Raw genomic sequence first — 26,428 nt, 5'->3', positions numbered from 1 at the left:
GTGGGGTAATGATGGGCAGGGATCAATGGTGATTAATTTTATAAGACACAATGCATAGGAATGATAATGTGAAGAAAGGAGACAGGCATGAAACACAATGTATATAAATGAAATACAATGTATATACACAAAACACAATGTATGCAACTTTTTTATGTAAACCAATTAAAATTTTAGAAAATAAAAGACTCTGTTTCTCTAGCTCACCACTCACCGGCTGGATAAGTCACTTCCTTGTTGATGTAATGGCACAGTAGCCACTACTTGCAGAAGCTGCTGTGATCCCTGAATACAATGGTCACTTACACCAATCATAATGCTCATGTGTGGTCGGTTGATGGCAGCAGTTTTTCTCTTACCCCCTCATTCTGTTGGCACATCTACCCACACCTTGGGTTTCACTTACACTCCTTTAGCTTATCTTATATATGACCTGGCATCGTCTTGCATTTATTTTATGTGGTGAGATGTTATTTCCAATATTGGTCTCAGCAATAGTGCTTTTCCCCTTAAATCTTAAACAGTAGAATATCATGGAAGTGATGCTTTGTGGCTCCCAAGGTGTGTTCATAAAATACATACAGCTTCTACTTGGCTCCTCAACCCTGAGACTCTGAACCTCAGAACCAGACCAACAGCCAGAGTTGAGTTTCCAGTCAACAACCAAACACAACTACCACACATGGAAGTAAAAGATCCTTTAGATGGTTGTAGCTCCCGGACTTTGAGTTCCTACCATGGAGACCAAACAGAACAGAAGATGAACCTGTCCTTGCCAGGCCTGTCTAGACTGCAGAGTCATCAGATAAATAAATGCTGCCATTTAGTGGTGGACTATGTACACAGCCATCATAGTTGGATGATTTTGCCAAGCAGGACATGAATTCCTTATCAAATTATCATATATCCATTTTATTTATAACATTGCAATATTTTCATTAAGCTCTCTGTGCACAGAATACAGTTTGTATCAGCCACTCCAGTGCAACTCTGCCTTTACTCTGGGGACAGTCCTTTGACTGGGTGGTACCGGAAAATCCAAACTCAGGCCACTGGCACCAGGAAGCACCTCTGAGTTTTCCCCCATCTGGGTTGGGGTGATAGAGACCCTGAGAATCAAAGGTTACGGGGAGCTTCATGCTTTGGGCATTAGCACCGGTGCTCGGCCTGAGGATCTCCAGGGACTGTGGTCCCCTTGGACTGCAGGCTTTTCCTCCTGATGACTATGGTGACAGGTCCATCAGGTAAAGCCTTGATGATGTTCCAGGCTTCCAGTCTCGTGAGGCCCTGCACAGCAGTGCCAGCCAGTTGAAGGATCTCATCGCCCGGCTGGACTGTCTCTGTCTGTTCTGAGGCTGCTCCTAGGATAAGGGAGAAGATATATAATAAGTTTCACAGTTGCTATGGCAGCAGAAATCGTTCACTGAGGAGCCAGGACACCTGGGAAGAGAGTAGATTGTGCACCCCTCAGGGATCTAAAGCAAGGCATCTCATAAAGTGGCAACTTGGAAGTTGAGTCACCAGCCTCAGTTGCCTCTTGTCCTAAGGAAAGAAATGCTCCTTGCTGTCCCCAGGTATCTCCAAGCCAGAGCCTGGCTGGGGAGACACCCAGGATTCAGAAGATCCTGGGGAACAGAATCATCCACAAAGTTCCCTCAGCATCAGCATCGTCTAGTAGGGGGAGGGAATTGGGAAGATTTTCTTGAAACAGTCTTCATGGTGTGTTAGGTTCTGAATGGCCTTGAAGGCAGTCCAGGACCTGCATAAAGGGGACATGGCTCCTATCCTCTCAAACTGTCATGAAAATAGTGTTCTCGCACTGTTGATCTGGAAAGAATAAAGGTTCCCATCCATTTCACATCATTTTTTTCACATCATTGCAGTATGTAAATACTGCAGGAGAACTGAAAATAAAAACAGTGCTGATAATAAACACATGCTTATAATGGATTGGGCAATTATCACATTACAGGTACTGTGCTAAGTGCTTGTGTTTATAATAACAGGGTTCTATGAAATCCATGTTGTCAGTATTCCTTCCTATTGGTGAGGAAACCAGTGATTCTAATAACTCCCTCAAAGTTTCTGAGCTGCTGAGTGATGGTTGTTGTTGTTGTTGTTATGTGCCGTTGAGTTGCCTGCGACTCATAGTGACCCTATGTACAACAGCCCTAAACCCTGCTCTGTTCTGTGCCAATCGCATTGTCTCCAATACACCCATCCCGATTACCCCAGTCACTGAATCAATCCACCTCCTAGAGGGCCTTCCCCTCTGCGCTGTCCCTCCACCCTCCCAAGCATGATGTCCCTCTCCAAGGACCGGTCTCTCCTTACAATATGTCCAAAGTATGTTAGACAGAGCCTCAGAATCCTTGCTGAGTGATGGAGTCTGAGTTTAAACCCAGACTTTCCAGTTCCAGTATTTGCTTTCTTAAACATGACATAACCCACAGTTGAAAGGCTTATCCCCACTTGAGCAAATCAGCTAGGGTAGTGATGTGACTTACTGGAGGTCACACTGCCACAAATGGCAGAGAAGAGGTGGACAAAGTCCGAGGATGACAGAAGAAGAATTGATGCCTTGGAGTTGTGGTGCTGGAGAAGAGTATTGAGCATACACCATGGACTGCCAAGAGAACAAATAGATCTGTCCCGGAAAGGGTGAAACCAGTTTGCTGCTTAGAAGCAAGGATTTTGAGACTCTGACTCGAATACTTGGGGCATGTATCCAGAAGGGACCAGTCCTTGGAGAAAGACATCATACTTGGAAGGGTTGAGGGACAGCACAGGAGAGGAAGACCCCAGATGAGATGGATTGACACAGTAACTGGAGTATTGAGGATGGGTGTACTGGCAACAGTGAGACTGGCTCAGGATGGAGGAGGGTTCAGAATTATTGTACATGAGCTGTTGTTTACTTGACAGCACACAACAGCCCTAGGATCCAGGAAGCTCTGATGACCTAGCGGTAAGAAGCTCCACTGCAACCTCAAAGGCACACAGTTTGAATCCATCAGCTTCTCTGAGGGAGAAGGATAGGCAATCTCCTGTCGTGCAATTGTCTCTGGAAACTTGCAAGGGGTCAGCTATAGGTTGGTTCTGACTCAAATTACACAACAACCCTCCCCCCTGCCCCAGAATCCAGGTCTGTTTGGATCTCATGCTTATTCCAAGACAATCTTTAAAAACTAAACATATCTTTCTCGGAATTGTGGTTAACATGGATTTTGGGTATTTCAGGTTGAACTGGGATCCCTAGAATACCTGTTGAAGTAGTAACCCCATACCTGTGACCTTATTTGGGAAGTCTTTAAAGTGTAATTAATTTACAGTCATTAGGTTAAACCCCAATATGACTGATGTCCTTGTTAAAAAAAGAAGATACATGGAGACAGAGAGAAAGAAGTAACGTGGTTATAGAAAGACAGAGGCAGAATGAGTGTTAGACTGCCACAAGGAACATCAACAGCTTCTAGAAACTAGAAAAGCCAGGGAAGGATGTAGTGCTGGAGTCTTCAGAGCGCATGGCCTGCTGAGGTCCTGAATTCAGGCTTCTGGGCTCTAGAACTGTGAGAAAATAAAGGTCAGTGGTCAACCTTCTGGTGCTTGGTTACGGTAGTCCTAAGAAACCAGGAACTGTCAAATGAGCACTGGCCACACTCCAGGTTTCACAATCAGCACCTTCTCTAGAAAAACCCACCAGCCATTTGGATCCATGAATAAGAGGAGCAGAGATGGCACCCTCAGTGCTAAAAGCTCTCAGAAACACACAACATCTAACAGACAAGGAGCATCAACTCTGGACGAGAAGGCCATTCGGCCAAGCAGTGGCAGAGGTGGGACTAAAAACCAGACCACTCAACCCCCGGCACAATGCTCCTCTCTCCACAACTCCCATGACTTGGGGGCTTCCAGCTTGAGGTGCCACAAAAGATTTTATGTGTTAGGAGTTTTGTGCAAGGTTTTCACAGACTAATCCAACGATTTCTTGCCCTAGGCTGTCTTGTACCCCAATCCAAGAAAAATAAACTATTAAAATACTCAATAAAGACAGGGTTAAAAGCGGAAATGTATCCCTCCAAAATATGTTTTGTAAATCCTAATCATTGTGTTTGTGGTTACAAGCCCTTTTAGGAATGGGTTGTCTTTGTTAGAATGTTAAAGAGGGTGAATTAGTAGAGGATATTATCTCTTTTATTTTATATTGGATTGCATACAAAATTCATTTACACCGTGTTTCATTCATGGACATTGTGTTTCACACACTCCTTCATTCTCATTGTGTTTCATATGCTCATGCATGTACACTGTGTTTTAGAAAATTAATCATCACTCATGTATGTATGCCGTCTTTGCAAGTCCCCTTCCTAATGCCTTCACCTCCCTCCTCCCTCTGCTCACCAGACTCTGTCATCCTAGTGATTTCTTTTGAGATAATAGAAGATTAAATTAAGATGAAAAGAAGAAAGACCGGAAGGAAGAGGTACCAAGCCACACAAAGACTATCCTGGAGGAGAAACTCATAAGAGAGAAGGGCCTCCTGCCAGAGTTTATGCAGGGAGAGAGCCTTCCTCCAGCCTTTTAAACTGAGAAAACAAATTTTCATTTGTTAAAGTCTCCTGCTTTCGGCATTTCAGCCCTGGCAGCACTAGATCATTGAGGCAGCTGGCATCCAGTGGCTAGAGCACTAGAACCAGGTGGATGATTAAGTTTACCATCACAAGTGCAAAGTCAGACTCTGTTTTATTTGAAAATTTGATATGTTGTTCATCATGGAACTCTCAGCGCTAATTTTGATGTTTTTTTAAATTTTTTTTTTTTAAGTTGCTGGGCAATTAGATTTCACACCCAAGACCACAGCCTCCCTTGCCTCATCCCAGTCTCAGCCCTGCTAAACTCTATCAACCCCAGAGCTCAGCTGCTTAAAAGGATTTAACAGAGAGATTAATGGGCTGTTTGAACCAAGGAGAAAAAGGAAGAAAAAGCAAAATGAAGCCCTAAGAAGGCCTGCATGCTTCCTAAAAGGACATGAGATTTTGGAAATCTACGTGGCCTGGAAGGTGTTCAGAAGTCAGCCATCTGGGAGCCTGGACCCCTGAGCACAAGCAGGAGGAATGAAGAACCAGACTCACACTCACCTTTGAAAATCCTGTTAATGGTGAGAGGCTTGTCTCCCTGCAGCGAGCCCTTTCCTCCTTCCAGACTGAAGCCCAGCCCTGCAGAGGTCTTCTCCAGCGTCACTGTGTAGAGCACGGCCCCTGCTGCTAAGGACACAAGAGCTCAGCTCAGGGATTTTATCCTCTCCCAGGGAACAGCACTCATGTGCATGCATGAATACATATCCATGCATCTATGCACACACACATACACACACACATGTGCAAGCACAGAGACATGTGTGTACACATCCACACACGCTTACACACATGCATACATATATACAGAGACACATGAAATACATTTATACATATACACACATGTATATATACATATACATGCATGCACAGATACACATGCATGTATGCACATACAAACACACGTATGTGTGCACAAATAGGAATGCACACATATGTACATGCTAGACACAGTCACATATATACATTAATACATACATGTACACATACACATTTGCATGCATACATATACGAACACATGCACACTCATATTCTCACATCTTAGGCAATACACTAGACAGTTCACACAGTCTTGGGGTCACTGATTACTGAGTAGGTCCAGTAAGATAAGCACCACACAGCCAAGGCTGCCCGTAAGGCTTTCAATAAGCTGGGAGAACTTACTCAATTCCACAGAAGCATCACTGGCTCCAGAGGTTGATGCTGCAGAGTCCGTGGAGGCGTCCAGGTCAGGTGTGGCCTCCGGGACTTGCTTCCTTGTGACAATCACAGCTTGCCGAGGGTCCCGAGCTTGGCGGAGGATGGCCAGGGCGTTGGTGTGCGTGGCCCCTTTGAGAGACTTCCCATTGATGGACAAGACCTCATTGCCTTTCTGAATAGTGCCTTCCTGGGAGGCTAACCCATTTGGGAACACTCGGTGGACCTGAGCAAACCAAACAATGTCAGGGCTCAAGAGATCTCCAGCCAGTCAAAACTAAAGGACTTTGACAACATCCCTCCAGAAAGTGATCCCCACTCTGTTAGATATACAGGATCGAACAATTGCATGCTCTCACTTCACCGTCTTTAATGTGGCAATGTATTGAATTGTGTCACCAAAAATAAGTGCTGGATTCCTGCACCTTGTACCCATGCACGTGTTCCTATTTGGAAATAGGGAGCTTCCCTTGTTGTATTAACGTGGTCACAGCAGGTCAAACCTAATGACTCCTGAGTTCTAGAAAGAGCAGACTAGACTCAGAGGCCGTGGGAAAACTGTTTTCAAGTCAAAGAAGCAAGAAGCAGCCACAGCTTCCAACAAGGAAGAAATCAGCAAGGCTGGAGCTACAATTTGGACTTTTAGTCTCTAGAACAGTGAAGAAAAAAAAGTATCTGTTCTTTAAAGCTACCCACGGTGGTATCTGAATGATAGCAATGCCAGCTAATGAATACAGGCAAATTCTAAAGTGCACAATTCAGAGAATGAACTGACTGCATGCATGGGCATGGACAATGGCTAAAATGAAAATAAGGCTCTAAGTTAGGCTAGTGTTGAAGAACTTCTATCACGTGGTCAGATGTGGTATCAGGTCCCAGGTATAAAGTTAAACCTCTGCTCTGAATCTCAAGTCTGTTTCTCATGTATAAAATGAGCAGCGACAGCATCAATCCCCCCCACCCCAGTGCACTGAAGAGTTTAATTTAGAAGACACAGAGATGAATGCCCAACAAGGCATTCGATCATGGGTGGTGCACCCTTTTCATGAGTCTGAAAAGAAAGGACATGCTCAAACACGGAAGAAAAAAGCGGAAGTTCTCATGCACATTCTCAGACACAGAGCATTGCCTCTTCCTGGGTTTGGAGTGGCTGTCGTGCTTTGGGTGTGGATGGCCAAAACCAGAAACAAGAATCCCTACTATATCAAAGGAAGGGCAAAAAGGCCAAAGTGCTCTTCCTAGACCCAGGGTCTCTTCCTTCTCTGCAGCTAGAAGGTGAACTACATCAGAAACCTCGTAAAGAGATTAAACCAGAAAAAAAGTTATTTGCTAGCTTTATGAGCATGTTCATGAAAGGAACTCTTGTAGCCTGTTGTCGCTGTTCTTACGTGTCACAGAGGAGGAACCAACTCACAGCTGACTCTCCAGCAGGATAGATTGCCTATCCTTCTCCCACGGAGCAGTTAGTGGATTCGAACTGCATGTCTTTGGGATTGCAGCATAGCTTCTTACCACTAGGTAACCGGAGCTCCCTAGTTGTAAGGGATTATACTATCAACTCAGAAGCATATGGTTCAAATCTGCAAGCTGCTCCATGGAGAAAGTTGGTCAGTCCACTCCTATGTGATTTACTGCCTCTCAAAACCTGCTGGAGAGTCAGCTGTGAGTCAGTCCAGGCTCAACAACACAACAATAATGACAAATGCTAACTCACTGCTACTGTGTTGGCTACATTCAGAGCAACTAGATTCCAACTCAAAGTGAATTGTTTCCAATAGTGACCCTCGATCTCATTTCTTGGGCTGCAAATTGTAACCAGAAGGGCCTTGCACAGAGCTGCTGAGGGGTTTGAATTGCCAGACACACTCAGCATTTGGGTTAATAGCACAACTCCTTGTAGACAACGCCACTCAATTTTCCTGTATTGATGGTGGGAAACTTGAAAAGGGAGAAAGGAAGTTGCAGCTCATACCCTGGGACCCACCACCAATCAACCTATCATCAGGTAAGCTTCACAAATGTCCAACTGAGCATTTTCATTCTCTCAGTGGGTGAAAGCAACCTCCTCCCTGGGTGAAGCATATGATTAAATGTTTGGCTACAAATCAAAAGGCTGAAAGTCTACCCCAAGGTGCTTCAGAAGAAAGGCCTGGTAATCGGCTTCTGCAAACATCAGCCACTTGTAAGCCCTATGGAGCAGGATTCCCCTCTGCCAAGCATGGGCCACCAGCAGTCAGAGTTGAACTGATGGCATCTAGTTTGTTTGTTTTATGAGGCTCTGCTTCTCAAAGCCCCTTTATACCCAGCTAAAGCCCCTTCCTGTACAGGTAAGATATAAAGAGACTTTATAGCTGTGGGAAGTCACATTAAGTATCTAGAAGTTGCTTCTATGATAGTGTTCTGCATTACACGTCAGGGCCAATTTTCAGTCCTGCTTGTAAAACTTTCCCAGCACACCCCTGTAGCCATAAACCCCCTTTCCTCAACATTTCACAGCAAACAGATTTCTATTCTTAAAGCAGAAGATATACTGTTGAATTTTTAAAAAGTCTTTCAAGAATGTCCAAAAATCCTCCGACTGGGACTTCAGTCGCCCGAAGTTCTGATTTTGCTGTGTGAGGCAAACAACTAAACAGTAACTCATTGCCTTTAAGTTGGAATTGACTCACAGCTGACCCTCCAGCAGGTTTTCAGAGGCTGTAAATTACATGGGAGGAGACTGCCCATGTTTCTCCTGCAGAACAGTTGGTGGATCAAACCATCTGCCTTTAGGTTAGCAGCACAACTCAATTAAAAAAAAAAAAATCTAAAAATTATTCCAATTCCCTTGGGCACATTAAAGTTGTTTGGGGCCTATAGAGATCATCTTCCTTAAATCAAAGCTGGTGATGGGAGTCAAATATGAGGTCACATTAGAGAGCATCAAGAGAGTCAAGGTGGAGAAGGCAGAGGATTCTTTTTGAAGGACACAACAGTGTATTTTATGTAATAAATTTGCACTTCATCCTCACTTATTAACTGTTGTTATCTGACATTTCACATTTACAACAATGGTAAAAACTCAATTTTGCACAGAAATAAGGCCTCTCTGGCAGTAACAAACACCAAGTGGTGAGGTTAAAATAACACTGTGTTGGTTATGTGTCAACTTACTGGGCCCTAAGTTTCAGGGATCTGACAGCTATACAATGATGTCTTCCTCTATTTTTACACAGTGCTAATTTTGCTTAACAACCTAGCCTTTGGGACCTAATAGTGACAGTAAGTATGGAGTAAGTATATTTTTTTTAATTTTTGTCTTAAAATAAATCATTTTCTTTTTACTAAATAATTTTCTTTTTATGTAATAAATCAAATCATTACAATAAATAATATATAATATATAATAACATATAAGATAAATATATATAATAAATTAATAAAATGAATGAAAATTTTTTTAGTTTATTTTTAATAAACTTTTAATTGTGATTTTAAGAAAAGGAAAGAAAGTTAAGTTAGAGAGAGAGAGAGAGACAGGGAGAGAGGGAGAGGGAGGGAGAGAGGGAGAGGGAGGGAGAGAGGGAGAGGGAGGGAGGGAAGAGGGAGAGAGAGACACAGAGAGAGAGAGAGAGAAATAAGGAAGACGGGTCCTGACAGTGTTCCCAATCACATGGTGTCATGCCTCTCTGTTCCTCAGCACACGACCCCTCCCAGCAAATGCCCCCGCCCCAAACAACAGCCTCAGACTCTGGTTTGCCCCCACTGCAGGGCCACTCACCGTGATCACCTTGTTTTCTAGATCCGCTCCTCCTGCCAGGCTGAACCCCAGGCCAGCCCCTTCCTCTTTGTGCAAGATGGTAACATGGATGCTGTCTAATTGCTGCAGAAAGGAGAAGGAAAAGATCATGGGTGTGCATATAATATCTTCATGCAGTAATGTGGACAATTAAAAATATTTTCAAACCACACTGCTTTCATGTCAAATCTTAGTTTGGTCATGATCAAGCAACATCGCCTCTCCAGATTTCACTCTCACTGTCCACGGAAGGAGGACTGTACTTTCAGGAGTTGTGGAAAGCTGGCAGGTAACAGTTTTATGTAAATAACAAATGTTTTCCATTCACACTCACTCCGTCCACACTCAGGCTCTTAAAGACATCACTGTTACTGTTATGTGCTGTCGAGTCAACTATGATTCATAATAAACCTAAGAGCAACAGCTCCAAACTTTGCCCTATCTTGAGCCAACCTCACCATCTCTGACCCCACTGTCACAGTGACTGTGTCAATCCATCTCATCCAAGATGTTCCTTTCCTGTACTGACCATCCACTCTGATGTCATGATGTCCTTCTCTAAGGACTTGACCCCTCCTGACCACATGCTTAAAGTATGTGAGACAGAGTTTCAATGTATGTGAGACAGAGTTTCAACGTCTGTCTCAAGACAGACCTTTTTGTTCTCTTGGAAGTCCATGTTCAATACTCTTTAACAGCAACACACCATGAAGGTGTTGATTCTTCTTCTGTCATCCTTAGTCATTGTCCAGCTCTCGGATGCATAGCAAACAATTGAGAAGAGCACGGCCTAGGTAAGGTACACCTCAATCTCTATACTGACATCGTTGCTCGTTAGCACTCTGGAGAGGTCTCAGACAGCAGAGTTTCCCCAAAGCAACTCATCTTTTGATTTTCTGACTGCCAACAGTACTTAACTCAAACTCAGGGCCCTTGAATCAGTTCTGACTCACAGTGACACTCCATCAGGTCTCTGAGGCTATCCTTTGCAATAGGAGGAGACTGTCCTTCTTCCTTCCTCAGAACTGCCTCCAGAGATGTGCAGCCTTTGTGTTAAAAGCACAGCTCTCGAAGGACTGTGCTACCAGAGCTTCCTATATGGAAAGCCAAGTGTTTAAAAGGAGACTGCATCTTTACCATTTCTGACCCCAGTGGGATGAGATAAGGTTGGAGAATGTTGGGCCCACAATACGAGGCAGGGGTCAGCACTACTTTGATTATTAGTGGCTTCTTCCCTTTCCTCATACCTCGCAGGGTGCAACAGTAGCACAAAAGGAACCTGGCTGACATATCTCCTAAGCACATGCTCAGGACACAGTACAGTTCAGATGGGACAACTGTAAACACACTGGAGTTTAAGGTACGATCTTAACTGGCATGCATGTAGAGAGGCAAGGAAGACAGCTTCAATGAGCAAAATGGGCAAACGGAGAACGTTGAGAGTTCTGAGGATGTCAGAAAACACATCTCCGCTCAGAAAGGGCAGCGGCGACCTCAGAATGCCACGTTACCAGATTGTCTCTTTAAAAAGAGAGAATTATATTTTTTTAAATTGTTTTATTAATGTGCAATAAAGTTTGGAACAGCTTAACAAAATGTACAGGTCAGCATCACCTGGAGATTTTGTTAAGTTGTAGATTCTGATCCCATTTAACTGAGGTCGAAATGAAAATTCTTAGGGCTTAGGGACAGGAAGGAGATCAAAATAGAATGAACTGGTTCCAAGCCCTGATATAGAACTGGATAATTAAAACAAAGCAGAAACACCATGCAAATAAAATGTGTCTGCATGTCTTCTTGGCTCTTACACCACTCATTTGTACTTTGGCTCTAGGGAACAGCTTGAAGTAAAAAAAATTACTTTCTCAAGTGTCGCCAGAGCAACTGGCTGTAAGGTAGCTCTAAGCTCCCTTGATTTGGAGTCGAAGGCCTAGAGGATGAAGGTCCTTCATTGTCCTCTGATTCCAGCAGGAGCCCAAACCTCCTTACTCTGCCTGCAATATCCAATTACTTGTCCTGTAGGAGATCAGGTTTATATTTGAAAGCAGATACTCTTCAAGAAAGACTCTCGGCGGGACAGTTAGTGGTTATTGGCATAACACTTTTGCTTCCATTACTTCATCTAAGCTGAGTAAGAGGTGATAGGCCCGGTGTATGATGAACTGAATGAGAACCAAGGAGAAATACGGGCTCCCAGGAAAACCTTGAGTCCATGAGGCTTCAGCACATCCTTGACCTGAAGACCCCAGATATCTCATCTGTTAGGGTAGAAACAGAGGGGTTTCTTTTGTGTTCATCTCAATCTGCAGATCCAGATAGAAAAAGTCTGTGTGGACTGTGAGAACCAGGAGGTATAAAATTTAAGAGGCTGCACCCCTCTGAGGGCTGGGGTCCACCTGGCCAGCTGCTTCCTCTCCACACTCCTTTGTGTCACGCTCAGAAACCATGTCGGAAGTAAGACTTTCACAATGAGTTGGCTGGAACACAGAGGCCCTACAGACCTCGGGGGCAGTCACCTCATTGTGCAGCAGGAATAGTAAAAACACAGTGGTAAGAATAATTATAGTCATACTGTTCACAGAATATAGTACATGGTCTCACACAGTAGCTCGTTGGGGACTTAGAGCAGGCCAGCAGACTGCTAGTGCTGGAAAAAGGACTTAACCTGCTGATTGAAACTGGAATCTGTGACCAAGAACAATGGTTCTCAAGCTTCACTTTTCTCATTTACAAAATAGCTAAAAAGCAAAATCATTTGAGCAATGATTTCACAAAATATTATATAACCTGGGAGAGACTAGAGAGCACTTTACTGAGTGAAATATCTCAGTCACATAAGACAAATATTGCATAAGGCCATTATGGTGAAATTGGGAAGATAGTTGAGAAAGATATGTAAAAATGCTCTAAAGAGAAAGGAGAAGAGAGGGAAGCAAAAGGGGAAAGGGAGAAAATCCCTGGCATAGAAGAGGTTAGTGGGTGCATGGGAGGTGAGGTAATGGCAAAGGTTTAATGAGGGCTTGAAAAGATGGGGTGATGATAGGCATAGAGCAATGATAATTATATAAAACATAATGTATACCAATGATTGTACAAACCACAAAGTACATGCATAAAATACAATGTATATGAATGATTATATGCAAATGTATAAAAAGTGTTTAAAAATTAAAAATGCAGAAAAAGGCAATATTCAATAAGAAAGTGATGCAACATTGTAATTACATTGATCAACTGTACTTGATGTTTTAAAACAAAGTGTATATGAATGATGGTATGAAAATCAGTATAATCTGTAAATGTTCACTCAAAAAAATACTAAATTTTGGAAAAGAAAAAAATAGCTAAAAGGATGCAATGAGATCATGAATTGTAAAGTTAGCAGTGACACTAGGGAGATAGAGGTTTCTTAGAACAATCATCCTCGGGGGAAATGAAAGGGGGAGCATTTGCCCAAGGTCACAACTCAAAAGCCAGGAAGGGATGGGGCGGAGGGAGGAACAGAAACCAGACGCACAGAGGGATGAATGATGTTACATGACTTTGATTTCAATCAATGGCATGAAACAAAATGTGCACAATTGATTGGAAAAAAACCCATGGATTTGTTCTGGAAATTTCATTGTTAAAAACGGAGGGCAGGCAAACAAAAATACAAAAAAAAAAAAAAAAAAGCTTCCTTCCAATGCAAGATTTTACTGTGGCCAGGAGTTAAATTGTCCTGTGCCAGGTCATACTGTGGGTCTGCTGTTAGCTCTTGGGAGTTGCCTTCTTGAGCCTCAAAAGTACTAGTGGCTGCTCAAACGGCTGCCTACTGCCCCACCTGATAGGACTTCACAGCCCCTAATTAGACCTTTAAAAATACCGCCTACTGTTGTTGACTCAATTAGGGATCATAGCAATCCTTTATTGGGTGGTATCCCCTGCTACACACCTGAAAGTTGGACAATGAATAAGGATGACTCAGAATTGATGCTTTTGAGTTGTGGTGTTAGAGTACTGAATATCCCATGAATTGTCAAAAGGATAAAATGTCTTGGGAAAAGTGCAGCCAGAGTGCTCTTTGGAGACAAGGATGACAAAGCTCCGTCTCTCATACATTGGGCATACAGCTAGGGGAGGCTGTTCCTTGGAAAGAGACATCATACTTGGAAGGCTGGAGGGGCAGTGAAAGAGAGAAAGACCTTCAACGATATGAATTGGCACAGTGACTGAAGCAATGAGCTCAAGTGTGTCAGAGCTGGTGAGGACGGCACAGGAGAGGACAAGGTTCAGATCTGTTGTTCATAGGGTTGCTATGAGTTGTACTTGAGTTGACAGCACCTAACAACATCTATTTTTTAACGTGCTTTACAAAAAAAGTTGTGGTTTCTTTTTATTCTTTATTTGTAATTATTCTGTTCTAGTTTCTTTCCTCCTCTCTTCCTTAATTCTCATCCCTGTTAATCCCTCTAAGATTCTTTCTGATGTAATCAATTTCCAGACTGGGTGTTTTTATTTTTTTTTAATATAGGGAGCTCTGGTGGCCTAGTGTCAAGAAGCTGCTCTGCAAACTCAAAAGCACACGGTTCAAGTCCACCAGCTGCTCCATGGTAGAAGGATAGGCAATCTCCTCCCATGTGATTACTATCTCTGAAAACCCACTGGACAGTCAACTGTGGGTCAGTTCCAACTCAATGGTACACAACAACAACAACATTTTTTAATATTATTAGTTTCATGCTATAATTACCCTTTTGTCACTGGCTTATGCCACTCAGCATAATTTGTTCTGAATTCATCAATGCTGTGCAGTATTTCATTAAAATTTTTTTTAGTATTTTAGTGATATATCATACTTCATTGTGTGAATGCACCACAGTTTTTTAGCCATTCATTCATTGATGGTCATTTGGGTTGTTTCCAATTCATTGCCATTTATAAATAAGGCTGCAAATACACATAGGAATGGATGTATCTGTTCATGTCACAGTTTTTATTTCTTTAGGCTATCTATCTAGTATTGGGATTGTTGGATCAAAGGGTATTCCTACTCCCAGCTTTCTAAGGAAATGCTAAACTGCTTTCCTTAGTGGTTGCACCATTTTATATGCTCATTAACAATGAATGAAGTGAGTTCCAAGACTGCTCATCTTCTTCCTGTGGAACAGCTTGTCAACTTGACCTTGTAGTTAACAATGTGATATCAAACACACCACACATTACACCAAAGTTCCTATGTACTTTGTAAAAAAATCAATCAATCAATAACATTAATTTTTATTTCTTTCTTTATTCCTTGTTATTTTGTCTTGGTTTGTTTTCATGTCTCTCTCCCTCTATTCTCATCTCTATTAACCCTTCAGGATTGATTCATTTTGTGTATAAACCATTTCTTGTTGTGTGTTAAATATCCGTGGTCTTCTCTCATAATTATTTTTTTGTGATTGACTTATGTCACTCAGCATAATTCTTTCTAATTTCATTCACACTGTTCTCTTACAGCTCTAAAATCAGGCCTTGATCCCTGGAAAATGCTTACAAAGGAAACCTACCTTTAATGTGACTTCATCCAGAACCTTCACTTCCTCTATGAGCTTCTTCAGCTCCTCTGAGCTCAGAAGAGAGATAACAGATTGGCCGGGCTGAGGGGAGCCGTGGCTCCGGTCATCAGTGTCCCTGGGCTCTGTCAGACCCTCTGTATATTCTCTCAGTTCTGAAAGGCTTTTATGGGGAGAAACATCATACAACACAAATAATAACATTAACAAAATCTCACAGGTATTGTAAAATTACTCTATCTTGGGCATGACATGAAACATTTATGAGCACTCTTATTATTTGATGATGGCATTCATCGACTGCAAAGAGAAGAGAAGATGGGGCTTGGAGAAAGTAAGTGACTAATTTACAGCCAAATAGCTATAATATCCTCAGGGGAAAAAATAGCCATGTCTTCCCATGCAATTTAAAAGTATCTTAAAACCCAGCTATGAGTTGGTTCAGACTCAACAGCACACAATAACAGTAACAGCTATAAAATGCTAAGAGTGGGATTGAAAATTACAGATCATGTCTGGCTTTAGATAAAATCTGTGTTCTGCAGCTCAGCACTATATGAAGTGTAGCTAACGGTTTGATTACATCTACACTAATGCCACCACCACTCATCTCTTCATTTGTCACCGTGTCATGACTGGCTTAAGATGGGATGCTGTTGTTGCTCTGTGCCACTGAGCCAGAACCGACCCAGCTTAAATCTCAGCAGGTTTCCAGAGGCTACAAATCACAACCTCTGTGATTTATACACACACACACATAGGCATATATATTGTCGTTATTATGTATCAAATAAGAACTAATAGTTGACCTTCCAGCAGGTTTTTAGAGGCAATAGTTTGCACAGAAGGAGATTGCCCATCTTTCTCCCATGGAGCAGCTGGTGGATTGAAACTACCTACTTTTGGACTGACAATGCAACTGCTTAACACTAGGCCATCAGTGCTCCCTATAAAAATGAGTTGAATAGGGGAGCTCTGGTGGCCTAGTGGCAAGAAACTGCACTGCAATCCCAGAGGAACACGGTTTGAATCCACCAGACGCTCTGCCGGAGAAGGAGGCGCAATATCCTCCTGTACCAGTCAGATCTGATTTGACGGTACACGTACACAAAATTTAAAAAAAAAAAAAGAAAGAAAAATGAGTTGCGTGTGTGTGTGTGCGTGTGTAACACTATAATATAGAATATATTATAGGGAGTTCTGTGGCCTAGTAGCAAGAAACTACACTGCAATCCCAAAGGCACGCAGTTCGAGGCCAACAGCTGCTCAGTGAGAGAAGGATGGACTATCTCATTCCGTGTGATTTATTATCTCTACAAACCCACCAGTGGGTCAGCTATGAGTTGGTTATGACTCTACGGTATACAACAACAACTGAATACATTATATTCTATATTATAATATATATATGTGTGTTATTAGTGGTGGTGGTGGTGGTGTACCATCAAGCCAGAACCAATTCATAGTTGACCCTCTGGTGGGTTTTCAGAGACAGTTAATTGCCATCCTTCTCCCGTAGAGTAGGTGGTGGATTTGAACTGTGTGCCTTTGGGACTGCAGCGCTGTTTCTGGTGGCACTAGGCCACCAGAGCTGTACATATACATGTACATACTATAGAGAGTGAGTTGAGCTTGATATATAAATTATATTTACTTACACATGCATGTGGGACCTTTTTGACCAACAGCCCTTTGGTGACTAAGGCCTCTTACTTTATGCAGTTGCAACCTGGAACTGTTGTTGTTGTTGTTATGTGCTGTCGAGTCGCTTGCGACTCATAGCGACCCTATGTACAACAAACCTAAACTCTGCTCTGTCCTGAGCCAATAGCACTGGCTCTGACACTCCCATCCAGATTATCCCAATCACTGAATCAATCCACCTCATAGAGGGCCATCCCCTCCTGTGCTGTCGGCTAAAATATTTATGGGAAGAAGCCTGCCATATCTCTCTCTTACAGCATGGTTAGTGGATTTGAACCATAAACCTTTCAGTTAGCAGCCAACATCTTAACTACTGTGCCACTATGTTTTATTAAGACAGAAAGGATTATAAGAGAAAGCAAACTGAGACAGGCAGAGAGACTCCTGGGTGAAGATACTTACTTGAGTGAGAAACCTGTGTCAGAAGCAGATGTTTCAGCAGAGCTGTTTGCTGCTGGGTCCTCACTGGACAATGCGGATGGTGGTGCCCCTTCCCTGGGGGAACAGGAAACATGGCCACAGGAGACCGATGATGGGAGGCATAACAAGGATTTCATGACAGCTGATGATACTTGGCTGCTGATGGAGTAGAGTTTACTGGTCTTTTCATCTGGCGGCCTCACCTCGCAGGACTGGGTCCTGGTCAGGGGGAAGCTCCGTGCCCGCTGACTTGGAATCTTGACCACAGGGCCTTGTGACGCCTCAGTCTGTGCTGACAGCAGCCTCACAAGGGGGTCTGGGTCAGTGAGGAGGGTCTTCTGGGTGGGCTGCAGTCCTGGGGGAGGGGAGAGAGACACTCCTAGGCTACTGGCCTCTGAGGCTGCAGGGGGACCTGGCGGCAGTTGCTCTTTCTCTGGTCGCTGTTGTTGTACAGTAGACTGAGCACCTTGTGCAGTGTGACCTGAGCCCCACCTTTCCTCTTGCTTTCCGGAAGGCTTTGCTGTCTCCCCCATGGAAGCATAGAAGCTCAGCCTCTGGCTTCCTCTGTCGGGAATTTGAGAGCAGCCAAAAGTTTCAAAAGAGCTGATTCTCTGCTTGATGGAGGAGGCAGCCCGCAGGTGTGGTCCAGGGTGGTCTCTGGGGGCGGGCACTGGCTGAGCGGATGAGGTGGTGCTGGGCGGACGTTTGGGGTCAGGAGCTCGATTTCTCAGACCTTTTAAGCTTTGGCGAAACCACGCTGGCTTGGGGGCTACAGGTGGACCCTTCTTGACGGTCCCGCCATCTGCTGGCTTGTAGACTTTGGGAACACCATTGGCAGCATCCAGCTTCGACGGGGCCCCATCTGGGTGGCCTTGTGTCCCATCTTCACCCAAGTGGACACTGGGCTGTAGCGGCAGGTGGCCATGGTTCTCGCTCATGATGGGGCTAAACAAATTCTTGATGCAATCCGAAATTCTCACCCAAGGGTCCTCGGCTGTGGTGTCAAGGCTATAGTCCATCCGAGCCTGCCTCTTAAGCAGTGGGTGTTTTGTTGGGGAAGTTTGTTGCACTAGGAAGGAGAGATAAGACAAAAGCTGGACGTCCCACTCTGTGGTGAGTTGTCCTAAATTCCAATGCAGTGGTGAGCAGCAGGGAAAGGTTGTAAAGAAGGAGATTAGCATAAGTGGGGGTGTCTCTATCTGGGTACCCTTGCCTGACTGGCACAACCGCAGGCAGGATCAGAGGACTAGAGGTGACTCAAGGTGACTGTAGTCAACTAGAGTTTGAGAAGATCCTAGAACTGCCCCATTGGGTTTCCCAGGCTGTAAATCTTCACAGTAGACATTTGTCTACTTTTTGTTAACAGTCAAACTCTTAATCACTGCATCACCAGGACTCCCTTAAAGAGTTTCTGACAAGGTACAAAGGAAAGAAGCTGGGAGACGATGAGTCTCAAACTCAGCTGTACACTAGAATGGGAAGAACTTTACCAATCCTGACTCATGCATTTGAGATCCTGGCTGAAGTCACTGGTGTACAGCCTGAGTCTTGGGTGTTTGAGAAGTTCCAGAGGTAACTGTGATGTGCATCCTGCTCTAGGAGGCTGACAGGACCCCAGACAGGCTCTGCCAAGCTCAATGCTTCACTGAAGGAGATTCGTTCTGGAAGGCCGGCGTTAAACCAGCCTTCCATCTGAGTGCCTAGGGTACACTCCACCCCTGGCTCTCTTTAAAGGAACAGAAGAGTCAAGCTGAGCCTCACACAGCCAAGAATTCAGGTTACTGCCTAGCACTGAATAGTCTGTAGCTCTGCCCTTTCCCTGGTTAAGAACATAACTGTCTGGCTCTGGACTTTGGGGAATGTTTGGGAGCACAATGCAATCCAGTTAGAGGATGCTGACCCTGTCCCATGTTTCAATGCCAGGCGTCAAAGGAAATAAACTGTAGAGCATTAGCTTTGATGGTTATCAAAGAGATGCTCTGTACCATTCAAACAACTCAGGTGGTGATTACCCACTCCAAGGCTTTAGCGAGTAAGTCAGCTTCTGCATTTATAAGACATTCTGCTTCTAGGGGCTGCAGTGAGAATTGGAAAGCTATGGGCAAGCCTTTGTCAGTAGAAATCTAAGGTGTCCTCTGGTGCATTGCTTATTTGTTACCAGGAGAGACAATCCCTACTGAAGGACACCAGGCTTGGTCAAGCAGAAAGGTCATGAAAATGAGGAAGACACTCCAAAAGATGGATTGACTTGGTAGCTGCAACAACAAGTTTGAATGTAACAACTGTGGGGCTGGCAGGACCCCGCAGGGTTGCTGTGAGTCAGCACCAACTTAAACGCATCTAACAAGGGCAGAAACATGGAGAAGATGCTGCCACTAGCTGAGCACCTGATCTAGATGAGATGCTCTAGCTCTTTCTAGTCATGATATCGCATAGGCCTCCATCAGCTGTTCACATGGAGCATTTCTCAAACTGGCTTATGGGGGTAGCCCGAGTATTTATCTGCCTCTGCAGTGAGTTCCTTGACACCAGGAGCTAGTCTCTCTCTGTCTGTCTCTGTCTCTCTCTCTCTCTGCCTCTGATCTATCAGTCCCTGTCTTCTCCTGAGGAGGACAGCCCCTGTATCTATCAGTCCCCATTGTCTAGCACAGGACCTCACAAAGCCAGCATTCTAGAAACGCTGAGTTGAATCCTGTGTTGGGCTTCTATATGCTTTTCCACACCTTGCTCATGATTCAAGGCTCAGAAGATCAAGTAAATTGTCTGGAACCACACTTAGTGAAAGTCAGGTCTCCTGCCTGGGCCTTCCTAACTCCATTTCCTCTGCTCTTTCTACAAAACATACAATTCAGGTCTTCGCATTTCGATCTATCATCCAATCACACTTTCTACCCCTGCCACACAGGTGGTAACCACCAAGTAAATGCTCTCCTGCTGCACTGGCACCTTATTCTCAGCCTTGGAGATAAAGAACACCACGTGCTCAGGGCGGCTTCCCAGAACAGTGGGTGAGCTTAGCTTTGCTCCTTTCCCCAAAAGCCTCATGCCCCAGTTGACTTACTGGGCAGAACTATATCTTTAAAAGGTCATCCTCCCACCAATACCACATAGTATCGTAGACTCATCCGGCAGGCTTCCTCTCAGAACCCCCGGTAATACCACCCCTGTCCTACAGCCCACTGGATCTGGGCCCCCTGGATGCTCATAAGCCCACCCATGCCATCAGTGCACAACGACCCAGTCCTCAGCTTAGCCGTAGTTCTTACCTTACCTCTGAACCTTTGTCCTGAAGCTCTTTGTTCTACAAGACCCAACTGGAAGCCTACCTGGGCTGGCTTTGCTGCCTGGCTCGCTCTCTGTGGTGACCGCAGTCTGCTGGGAGACCCCGGGACCCGGGCAGCAGGACAGGGGACAGGGGTTTCCCCCTGCTGTGTCTTCCTGCCCTGGCTGAGGTGGCAGCAGCTCTCTTGCTTCCTGTGGTGTAAACAGGAAGCAAAATCATGTCAAAACGGTAGCCTTTGGCTGGGAGAAGGCAAGGCGCTTTTTGATTGGGGCTTGCAGGGCGGATGTGAAGCCGCTTAGAGGAGACGTTTATCAACAGCATCATGGTGGGGGGGGGGGGAGTCCTTTCTGACACTCCAATGGCTCCAGGATGTCATCACCTCCTGGGGGTCCAGCGTAACCCCAGTATCCAGGTCATGGGCTCGCCCATGTGAAGATGGTGAGATGGTGGGACTGGGGAAAAGAGGCTGGGGGATACCCTAGGGAGCTGGCATGGGTTTATATAACATCTGAACCCTGGCTAACTGTCCTCCTCAGGAGAAGACAAGAGCAGAGTTGAAACCAGAAGAAAAAGTTTTCTCTAGTCTTTCCACACAGAGGAAAATCACGTCAGCAGCTTGCAGTGTTGTTATTCAATATTTAGTAAGCACACTGCAAAGGATGAAAACTGAGCCACAGCTGTGCATCCCCGCCCTTTGCAACACAAGGGGTGGCATTCTCGATCTAGTATATAATTATGCTCCACCCCCCCAGCTCAGAGGCAGTCTCAGACTCCTTCATAAACAGCCTAGTGAAGAGATAGACCAGGTGTCAAATAGGTATATAATATGGTAACAGCATGAATTATCAGGTAGCTTCAGTCAGATGCTGCTGGAGCCAAAGAGGAAAAATCTTTCCTGAAGAACGGCTTTATGTCTAGTCCTTAAAGAAAGGGCAACACTCTTCTAGGTAAAGAGGTATGAGAATATATCAGAGGCACAAATACACACACACACACACACACACACACACACACACACACACACTGATGGAGGAATATGCATGCTACCGACTCAGAAAGAAGGCACAGCAGACAGACATCAGCAAAATGACCTGTATTTTGTCGTCTGTAAGAGAAATACTTCCCTATGTTGTGGTTGCTCTGTGTTCTATTCAGTTCAGAGTCAGGTGCAATGATGGGCTCTTTGGCAAGGCTGCAGGCTTCCTTCCAGAAGGGGAAGGAAGGAGCCACAAAACAGCATTTAAGACTAAAAAAAAAGAAAATGACAGGTGTGCTTGGCCTAAGACTCACTAGCTACATTGCCATTAAGCAGTCTCTGGAAATGAAAAGTCTACAAAAGTTAGAAATGTACTCACAACTTGGTCCTAAGTATTCCCTGCTCCAGCGCAGGTTTGGTATTATGAAATTTAACATTGGGGCATATTGGGAGACTAGCAAGCTTAAAGGGCGCCATGGTGGCTTAGCCTGGAGGGAGTTGCACTGCTCACTCACAGTCTGCACTTCTCTGGAAGTTCTAATCCACCACTGGCTCTGCAGGAGAAAGACGGCCAACCCTCTCCTTTGAAACTTATGGTGCCCAACACCTTCCAGACGGTCACCTATGATGGCTGCAACTCAATAGTAATTAGTTGAGTTGTTGAATCAACTCAAAAGAATTAACTCATTGGACTTCTGACAGTAGTCCTTTGAAATTCAAGGTCTGGTCAAGATATTAGAAACCTAATGCATGAAAAAAGATGTGATCTAAGACTGTTGTACAGAAAACAAGCCATGTGACAATTTAATTGAGCTCTGGTGTGATGTCATCTCCATCCAGGTTGACATTCTCTCATAGGTAAAATTTTTATAAGCAGACATTCTTGGTTCTAAACAAACAGCTGATGTCATTTTGCATTTTGGAACAGACACAAATGCTTTACGTCTCTTAATCAACAGATCTGATGTCGCATCCTTTTCATTGAAGGTTGCTTTAAATTAGCCCCTGAACATACATTTGACTTTGCTCAATTTTTACCTCTGCACAGTATTTCCTGGCACTGTCTTTGGTAGACGAGGGAGAGAAAAGAGAGTAGAAAGAAGGAGCAGAAATGTAGATTTAGCAAAAAAGAGAGAGAGAGAGAGAGAGGACACATGCATGTTTTAAATACAATTGATAGTTTGAGTTGGTTTTCTAGAAAAGAAAGAACTGATGTTTATTTGAAGAAAATACTTTGAAGGCAATTCTGGTTATGGAAGTTAAGTTCCCTGGAGCTGTAGGAGACAGGAAAGATTTGGAATTGTCTAGTACAGTGTTGGAAGAATCTTCATACCTAGAAAAGAAGGAAAAAAGATCACCAGCTAGCTAGAGAAATAGAATGAAACCTGTGAGAGCTGGAATTCTACAGAACCATCTTCATGTTTCAGATCTTACAAGTGTTCCACCTTTGACAGGATGTGGTCTCTTCTGTGTTCATTCTTTTTAGTGGAAAGCATTTGAGTTTTCCTTCACTGACAAGGTTTCCACCTTCATGTAGGTTCTGACTTTCACAGGTTTTACTGCAGATAAATAAGCTGGCAGGTAGAAAGGCAGAGATGGAGGGAGATTGATTGACAGATTGTAAAGCATGGTGACCAAGGAGACATGGACTCAGTGAGAAGTCCCCAGGAATAGCCGAGGACGTCAAATATATTACTTCTTATTTTCTGTTGTGTTGTAATCCTTTCCCTGTGACTACCACCATCCCTGTGCACCCTCCCCACCCCCCACCCGCCCCACCCCGGTCCATCACAAGTGTGTTGTATGGGTTGTGTTTTCTAAAAGAGGCAGTAGGAGGAAGAAGGTCATCATTGGTCACATGGACTAAAGCTCATGGTCAGAGGACAGCAGCTGCAGTATGGCCTTGGTGACGTGCAGAGGGAAAGGTGGGTGAGACAGGCAGCTGCCACAGATGAAGCAAGTCTGCAGTGGGGGAAGCTGCCTGTGTGGACACACATTCCATGCCTGGCTTTCCCTGATAAAATCCTTCTTCCTCCTCCAGCTCCTTATCTGGGATACATCTTGTCCTGAAATTAGCCCTGTCTAGTTGAATATTTGATAGATTTCACCCTGTCCCGGACCAGACAGACCTCGCTGGCACCGCTAGTCCCCTTTTTGGCTCTTAGCCTGACTTTTCCACCTACTAACACCTGATCTGCACTTTTGAAAAATGAAATCTTTGCTTAATGGGAAGAAGGGGCCAGGAACAGATCCACCTCCACACTCCCCATCATGCCTTGCTAAACCAGCCACATCCTGGCGGCTGGCTGCACAACAGAGCTTTCTTTTTAGTAACCTGGCTTCCTCCTCCCCTCTCTTCACTTTCACCCCTCTGTCTCATAAGCTCTCCCCCAGACACCCACCATCAACTCCACCAGCACTGAGGGAGGCTTCTTGCCCCCACAGACGTTAGTCAGGGCTTCTTATAAATGGTTACAGGTAATTTCCAAAGCCCCTCTACCCAATGAAGCAGGTGCTGGGGTGAGGATGTGAAAGGCCACCTAGCACAGTGGTTAATGGGGCAAGACTTGAGACCAAAACAAAGCAGAGCAAAACTCAACCCACTGTTGTCTTAATTCTGACTTGTGGTGACCCCAGGCATTACAGACAGAACTGCTCCGTAGGGTTTTCTATATTCATGAAACACTTCATCATTGTAATATTAACAAAAGCAGATTGGCGGATCTTTCTTTTACGGAGCTTCTCACTAGATTTGAACCACTACCCTTTAGGGAGCCAATTGCAAAGCACTTGTACCACCCAGGCTCTGATTTGAGACTAGATTTAAAATCAGATGCATTGCCATTGAGTTGAACAGAGGAGAATCATCCTACAAGGGTTCCCAAGCCTGTAAACCTTTCCAGAAGTAGACTGCCACATGTAACTGGGGGTTCACACTATTGGCCCTCTGGTTAGTATATAGCTCTTCAGCACTGCACCGCCAGGCTCCTTTTGCTTTTTGATACCAGCCCAGTATAAACCCTGCCTCTGTAACCTAATTATGAGGAAAACTGGAGCAAATGACTGTTCTCTTTTTACATGGTTGGGATCCCTATGTCTGGGTTGCTGTGAGGGTGAACTGAGACAGCACACACAGCAAGCTTAGCCTAGCACCTGACCATAAACATTCCTCAAGATGTGACATGGCCTCGTCCTCACTCTGGAAGGAGAAGAAGAAAGGGAAAGTGCCTCAGGGGTGTGAGCGAGGACCAATCACAGTAATTTCTACCATTATACCCGAGCTTCTGTTGTTGTGCCTGGAACTGGAACTGAGCTATAGCTGCCGCTCCCATGGGTTTTCAGAGGCAGCAAATCACACGGGAGGAGACTGCTCATCCTTTTCCCACGGAGCAGCTGGTGGATTCGAACCGCTTGCCTTTGGGATTACAGCACAGCTTCTTACCACTAGGCCTTCGGAGCTCCTAAATTGTTACATTTAATTCTTGGAACAGCCCTTTGAGAAGTCATCATCAATTTGGCCTCATCAACAGAGAAGGAAACTAAGGTTCTGGACGCTGGGTTTCCCCTGACGCTCTACAGCGAAGGAAGTGAAAAGGCAAAGCAGGCTGAGAAGGAACTAGGACCCAGGGTCTCTGCTTGATCACATATGAAACAGACCAAGTGTTTGCACTGGGCTGCTAACCAAAAGGTGGACAGTTCAAATGCACCACCTACTCTTCCAAAGAAAGATTGAAGTCCTCTGATTTGCAGTCTCAGAATAACAATGGAGTCTTGTTAAAATCAGAATGCCAGTAAGTCTAGAGGTCTTCCTCGACCCTGCTTTTTAGATTCCTCCTGGTCTGTAGGGAGCTGCTTTACTAACCCGAAGACCATGCCTCTCTGGTAGTTCTAACCTCCTGGTAGCTCTGTAGGAGAAAGATGGGCATTCTTCTCCTGGGTGGGCTAACAGCCTTTGAAACCCAATGAAGATGAATTATGAATTTTGTCAGACTCAACAGTAATGAGGCATTTGCTGCCAAAGGTCAAGAACTGCAACCTTCAATATGGATTGAAGCTCAACAAGAAAGTAAAGATTCTCACCACAGGGCCAATTAGCAGCCTCATGACAGATGGTGAAGAGATTGAGATTGTTAACAGCTTCAGCTCGCTTGACTCCACAACTAACACTCTTGGTACCAACAGCCAGGAAGGCAAAAGATGGATTGCATTGGGAAAATCTGCTGTGAGGGGCCTCTCCAGAGTACTGAAGGGCAATGACGTCAGTCTAGAGACTAAAGTGATCCTGATTTAGGCCATGGTCTTTGCAATCACTTGCTATGCGTCAGAAAGCCGGACAGTGACTAAGGATAATAGAAGAAGAATTGATGCCTTTGAGCTATGGTGCTGGAGAAGAGTATTGAATATACAATGAACTGTCAGGAGAACAAACGGGTTTTCCTGGAGAGGGTGAAACCAGGTTGCTCCTTGGTTTTTATTTTGAAGCGCAGTCGGACATTCTTTGGGCATGTTTCAAGGAGGGACTGTCTTTGGAGAAGCACATCATGCTTGGAAGGGTGCAGGAACAGTGCAAGAGAGGAAGATTCTGGATTAGATGGATTGATTCAGTGATAGCGGTAATGGAAGTATATGTGTCAGACACAGTGAAGTTGGTTCAGGATAGAGCAGGGTTCAGAGCTGTTGTAAGTAGGGTCACTATGAGTCGTAAGTGATTTGATGGCACATAATAACAAATAGCAGTGGCACAAATGATTTAGACTTGACTAGTAACGCAACAGAAAGGGCAACTGAGGATGAGCTTTCAAGTATGGAAATACAAAGGAAGAGGAACAGTTGTAAGCAGACACTGGTGACTGGGACATGGAATGTGAGAACCATGAATGTAGGAAAATTAGATAT

At 44.5% G+C, this 26,428-nt stretch overlaps 1 protein-coding gene across 1 annotated transcript; it reads right to left on the bottom strand.

Moving 5' to 3' along the window:
* Nucleotides 1-1,149: 1,149 nt before the first annotated feature.
* On the bottom strand, nucleotides 1,150-20,741 carry IL16 (interleukin 16). Its single transcript, XM_006885197.1, has 7 exons — nucleotides 20,600-20,741; nucleotides 17,256-18,342; nucleotides 15,144-15,312; nucleotides 9,592-9,693; nucleotides 5,799-6,057; nucleotides 5,139-5,264; nucleotides 1,150-1,361 (listed from the first exon to the last, which is right to left on the bottom strand). The coding sequence occupies exons 2-7, from the start codon at nucleotides 18,290-18,292 to the stop codon at nucleotides 1,150-1,152; spliced, it is 1,905 nt and encodes a 634-aa protein (XP_006885259.1). The 5' UTR covers nucleotides 18,293-18,342; nucleotides 20,600-20,741.
* Nucleotides 20,742-26,428: the final 5,687 nt, after the last annotated feature.

The sequence above is a fragment of the Elephantulus edwardii genome, unplaced genomic scaffold (genome assembly GCF_000299155.1).
Source record: "Elephantulus edwardii isolate Elephantulus edwardi_28Jun2011 unplaced genomic scaffold, EleEdw1.0 scaffold00041, whole genome shotgun sequence".
Classification (NCBI taxonomy): Eukaryota; Metazoa; Chordata; class Mammalia; order Macroscelidea; family Macroscelididae; genus Elephantulus; species Elephantulus edwardii.
The sequence above is the reverse complement of the archived record's forward strand: the minus strand, read 5'-3'. Positions and strand labels throughout refer to the sequence as shown.

Bases quoted from the DNA above. Each gene is read 5' to 3' on its own strand.
- IL16 (XM_006885197.1), bottom strand. From the start codon at position 18,292: ATGGACTATAGCCTTGACACCACAGCCGAGGACCCTTGGGTGAGAATT. The intron at 9,694-15,143 runs GTAGGTTTCCTT...TCCTTTCTGCAG, and splicing joins TGGATGAAGTCACATTAAAG to CAATTAGACAGCATCCATGT. The intron at 1,362-5,138 runs GTGAGTGTGAGT...CCCTTATCCTAG, and splicing joins CATTAACAGGATTTTCAAAG to GAGCAGCCTCAGAACAGACA.